Raw genomic sequence first — 5612 nt, 5'->3', positions numbered from 1 at the left:
ATTACCCCAGTCTGAATTTACTCGCCTATGGGCACCCTGGTTAAGATAGAATTTGCGCGAACAATTCCAGACCGGTCTGAGATTACCCCAGTCTGAATTTACTCGCCTATGGGCACCCTGGTTAAGATAGAATTTGCGCGAACAATTCCAGACCGGTCTGAGATTACCCCAGTCTGAATTTACCCTTCTACTGCCAGACTAATCTCAGACTGTGGCTGCGGACGTCTCATTATCCAGCGCTACTGCGCATGCGTCACGCATGCGCACGAAGTGCTGGGGGTTATCTCAGACCGTGACAACGGCAATGTGTATACTGAAAGGTTTCTTAATCGTGTTGTTTGTACACAGGGCGGGCGTGCGGTGTGCTCGTGTGTTGCAGATGAGTTTTGACCGGCATTTACGGCTAATTATCGGCAATAATAGGCGAAAAAGAGTAGAGAAACATTAATACTTCGTAACTTCGGTAGTAAATACATTACGTGTTTATTTACATTTTTTTATTGAGACGTTCCAAATGCCTGTAGAGTTGCGCGTTGCACTTGGCAACGCGGGTGGAGCATTGGGAAGCGATGGTCTCCAGGCATATTTAAGTGGATGTGTCCATGCTTTGGCAATCCTCTAGGCTTAATCACTTTATTTGTCCCCTTTCAGATTTGCTTCCTGGCCTTGGACTTCAGCTTTTGTGCTATTAGGAAGATAACCTTTTTCAGCGATCTGTTGGACAGGGTTAGGGTTAGGTGAGGCCGGCGCCGACCCCAACGTCGCCATGAAGAAGAGTAGAGAGACTCCGCTGATGAAGGCGGTGAGGGAGGGCGAGGAGGCGGCGGTGCAGATGCTGCTCTCACACGGCGCCGACGCCAACGCCGCGAACTCGCACGGACAGACCTCCCTGCACCACGTGGCTTACTGTGGCCGGCTGGACATCATGCGCCTGCTACTGGAGGCCGGCGCCAACCCCAACGTTGCCCAGAGGATGAGCGGAACGACGCCGCTGATGAAGTCGGTGAAGGAGGGCAAGGAGGCGGCGGTGCAGATGCTGCTCTCACATGGCGCCGACCCCAACGCCGCGAACTCGCACGGACAGACCTCCCAGCACATGGCGGCTCGCTCTGTCCGGTGGGACATCTTGTGCCTGCTATGGGAGGCCGGAGTCAAACCCAACGTCGCCGATACGGAGGGCGGGGAGACGCTGCTGATGAAGGCGGTGACGGAGGGCGAGGAGGCGGCGGTGCGGATGCTGCTCTCACACGGCGCCGACGCCAACGCCGCGGACTCGCACGGACAGACCACCCTGTACCACGCGGCTTGCTTTGGCCAGCCGGACATCGTGCGCCTGCTACTGGAGGCCGGCGCCGACCCCAACGTTGCCCAGAAGATGAGCGGAACGACGCCGCTGATGAAGTCGGTGAGGAAGGGCAAGGAGGCGGCGGTGCAGATGCTGCTCTCACACGGCGCGAACCCCAATGCCGCGGACTCGCACGGAGAGACCACCCTGTACCACGCGGCTTGCTTTGGCTGGCTGGACATCATGCGCCTGCTAATGGAGGCCGGCGCCGACCCCAACGTCGCCGAGACGGACAGCGGGGAGACGCCGCTGATGGAGGCGGTGAGTAAGGGCGAGGAGGCGGCGGTGTGGATACTGCTCTCGCACGGCGCCGACGCCATCGCCGAGAACTCGTACGGACAGACCTTCCTGCTCATCGCGGCTTACTCTGGCTGGCTGGACATCGTGCGCCTGCTATTGGAGGCCGGCGCGGATCCAAACGCCGCGGACTCGAACGGAGAGACCTCCCTGTACCACGCGGCTCGTTCTCGCCAGCTGGATATCGTGCGCCTGCTACTGGAGACCGGTGCAGATCCAAACGTCACCGAGACGCAGACCGGGAAGACGCCGCTGATGATGGCGGCGTGGGAGGACATGGAGGCGGTGGTGCAGATGCTGCTCTCACACGGCGCCGACGCCAACGCCGCGGACTCGCACGGAGAGACCTCCCTGTACCACGCGGCTTGCTCTGGCCGGCTGGACATCGTGCGCCTGCTACTGGAGGCCGGCGCCGACCCCAACGTCGCCAAGACGAACAGTACAGTGACGCTGCTGATGATGGCGGTGAGTAAGGGCGAGGAGGCGGCGGTGCGGATGCTGCTCTCACACGGCGCCGACGCCAAAGCCGCGAACTCGCAAGGAGAGACTTCCCTGTACCATGCGGCTTGCTCTGGCCGGCTGGACATCCTGCACCTGCTACTGGAGGCCGGCGCCGACCCCAACGTCGCCAAGACAAACAGTAGAGCGACGCCGCGAATGATGGCGGTGAGTAAGGGCGAGGAGGCAATGGTGCGGATGCTGCTCTCACATGGCGCCGACGCCAACGCCGCGGACTTGAACGGAGAGGCCTCCCTGCACATGGCGGCTCGCTCTGGCCTGCTGGACATCATGGGCATGCTACTGGAGGCCGGCGCCGACCCCAACGTCGCCGAGACGTACCGCGGGGAGACGCCGCTGATGATGGCGGTGAGTAAGGGCGAGGAGGCGGCGGGGCGGATGCTGCTCTCACATGGCGCCGACGCCAGCGCCGCGGACTCGTGCGGAGCAACCTCCCTGCACATGGCGGCTCGCTCTGGCCTGCTGGACATCATGGGCATGCTACTGGAGGCCGGCGCCGACCCCAACGTCGCCGATACGTACCGCGGGGAGACGCCGCTGATGATGGCGGTGAGTAAGGGCGAGGAGGCGGCGGGGCGGATGCTGCTCTCACATGGCGCCGACGCCAACGCCGCGGACTCGTACGGAGCGACCTCCCTGCACATGGCGGCTCGCTCTGGCCGGCTGGACATCATGGGCATGCTACTGGAGGCCAGCGCCGACCCCAACGTCGCCGAGACAAACAGTAGAGCGACGCCGCTAATGATGGCGGTGAGTAATGGCGAGGAGGCGGCGGGGCGGATGCTGCTCTCACACGGCGCCGACGCCAACGCCGCGAACTCACACGGAGCGACCTCCCTGCACATGGCGGCTCGCTCTGGCCGGCTGGACATCATGGGCATGCTACTGGAGGCCAGCGCCGACCCCAACGTCGCCAAGACAAACAGTAGAGCGACGCCGCTAATGATGGCGGTGAGTAAGGGCGAGGAGGCGATGGTGCGGATGATGCTCTCACACGGCGCCGGCGCCAACGCCGCGGACTCACACGGACGGACCTCCCTGTACCACGCGGCTTGCTTTGGCTGGCTGGACATCATGCGCTTGCTACTGGAGGCTGGCGCAGATCCAAACGTCGCCAAGACGCAGACCGGGGAGACGCTGCTAATGATGGCGGTGAGTAAGGGCAAGGAGGCGATGGTGCGGATGCTGCTTTCACACGGCGCCGACGCCAACGCCGCGGGCTCGTATGGATGGACCACCCTGTACCATGCGGCTTGGGTTGGCCGGCTGGATATCGTGCGCCTGCTACTGGAGGCCGGCGCCGATCCCAACGTTGCCATGAAGAACAGTAAAAAGATGCCGCTGATAATCGAAGGAAAGAGGAGTTTCACCGCGTTACACTACTGCTGTGAACGAGGTCAAACCGAGGTAAAACTACGGGCCTACGTTGCGAATGATTGAGACCGAATTTTAGCAATGTCCTAATGTATTTTCTTATACACGACGAACCTTTACTCGAGTTAAGCGTCTACACGGGGCCTTAACTCAAGTTAAGGAAACTCGAGTTACGTTAACTCTAGTTAGCTTAACCTCGCCAGTCGATTGAGGTTAGGCTAACTCGAGTTACTTTAACTGGAGTTAAGGCCCGTGTAGACGCTTAACTCGAGTTAGCTTAACCTCCACGATAGGCGGCAGCACTAGTACGATGTACGTACACGCGCGCACGCACGCGTACTTGCACACGCACGCACACACTCATGCACGCACGTGTACGTGCACACGCACGCACGCACGCAGGCACGCACGTCTACGTGCACACGCATGCACGCACGCACGCACGCCTACGTGCACATACACACGCACGCACGCACGCACGCACGCACGAACGTGTTCCTGCACACGCGCGCACGCACGCACGTGTACGTGCACATGCACGCACACACGCACGCACGTTTACATACACACGCACGCACGCACGCACGTATACGTGCACACGCATGCACACACGCACGCACGTTTACATACACACGCACGCACGCATGCATAATAAATCGGTAATAATCGCTATCGGGTGTTGTCATGTAGACGCTACATAACCGCTAACTCGAGTTAGCTTAACTCGAGTTAAGGTTCCTCGTGTAGCTATAGTAATCGGTTAACAGTTAATAATAGATATGTTATAGTTTCACCGCATTACACTACTGCAATCTACTCGGGACCGAGGTGAAACTGCGGACGACGGAGACAATTTTAGCGATGTTCCAATGTAGTTTTTTCTAGATAATAAATGTAATCAGTAATAGTAATCGTTTAATAGTTAATAATTTAATAATAGTAATAGTTAGTAATCGGCAACAGTAATAAAGGTAGTATGCTTGGAGAAACTTGTTCTTCAAGGAACGAACCTAAAATCGAGTTGTTAACGATCCTGGTTTCCTTCGTTCACACAGATGATTACTCTTCTCTTGAAACACGGAGCTGACCCGAACCTCGTCGATTGCAACAAGAGGACGCCGCTCGCTATAATAGGAAGCTCCATAATGGCCTGGTACGCAGCACAAATGGCGTTAGCTCTCCTACAGACGTGCAAGTCCGCCGGCGCACTTCTAAAGGTTAACACACGCGACAGCGAGGGCGACACCCCGCTGCACAGCTTCTGTAGGATGATGCTCGCATGGAAAGGCGATGTTTTCACACGAGAGAGGGAGGGGTGCGTGCAGGTAGTGCACGCGCTGCTGTTCAACCACGGTGCACACGTCGACGTGGCGAACGCACGGGGAGAGACGCCATACGAACTCTGGCGCCGGATTAACCCGACGCGTTTCCGCGGCAACGTGGAGTCGAGCGACGAGATACATGGCAGAATGAGCGCGCAGTATCATTCGCTGAAGTGCCACTGCGCGCGCGTTATCGTCAGACGCAGCGTTGCATACAAGAACAGGCTGCAGCTGCCTCCGAGTCTCATAGAATTTGTCAGGGCACACGCTAGACCAACGTAGGCGACACTGAGCGTGTTAACCGAGGAAGCCCATGTAGGATCGGAAATGCGAAAACCCAGAAGAAATTATCAATACTTGGTAGATCTATGTTCTAATTGTTGCACGTGTTGGCAGACATTGCAATGTAAAATCGAGTATATGTAGTAACACTATTCAGTTTATATAGAAATGTGTAGATTATCGGTACGATGCCTTGGTGAATTGGCGCGATTTAATAACCACGAGTACAAATGTTAAAAGTTTGCAAATCATTTTGCTCTGTAAAAAAAACTCTAAAGGCTTAGTTGCGTTCTGAATATTTAAAAAAATAAAAAACCATTTTACCATGAAATGTATGCAATTCGGAAAGTACTTATTACCACCAGAATCACATATTTGATGTGCTCCTGCTACCACACACCACCAAAAAATATAATCATTAATGACTCACTGTTCAGACGATCATCCACTTGTCAGCCAGTATAAACATAACT

General features: G+C 56.7%; 1 protein-coding gene across 1 annotated transcript; it reads left to right on the top strand.

Annotated features, from left to right (window-relative positions):
- Nucleotides 1-930: 930 nt before the first annotated feature.
- LOC106817040 (putative ankyrin repeat protein RF_0381) lies at nucleotides 931-5139 on the top strand. Its single transcript, XM_014821688.1, has 6 exons — nucleotides 931-1246; nucleotides 1319-1465; nucleotides 1616-1930; nucleotides 2750-3568; nucleotides 4591-4752; nucleotides 5032-5139. The coding sequence occupies exons 1-6, from the start codon at nucleotides 974-976 to the stop codon at nucleotides 5137-5139; spliced, it is 1824 nt and encodes a 607-aa protein (XP_014677174.1). The 5' UTR covers nucleotides 931-973.
- The last annotated feature ends 473 nt before the right edge of the window (nucleotides 5140-5612 follow it).

This window comes from Priapulus caudatus, unplaced genomic scaffold (assembly GCF_000485595.1).
Source record: "Priapulus caudatus unplaced genomic scaffold, Priapulus_caudatus-5.0.1 Scaffold1572, whole genome shotgun sequence".
Lineage (NCBI taxonomy): Eukaryota > Metazoa > Priapulida > Priapulimorpha > Priapulimorphida > Priapulidae > Priapulus > Priapulus caudatus.
Note: the sequence above shows the minus strand (reverse complement) of the source record. Positions and strands in the feature narration are given on the sequence as shown.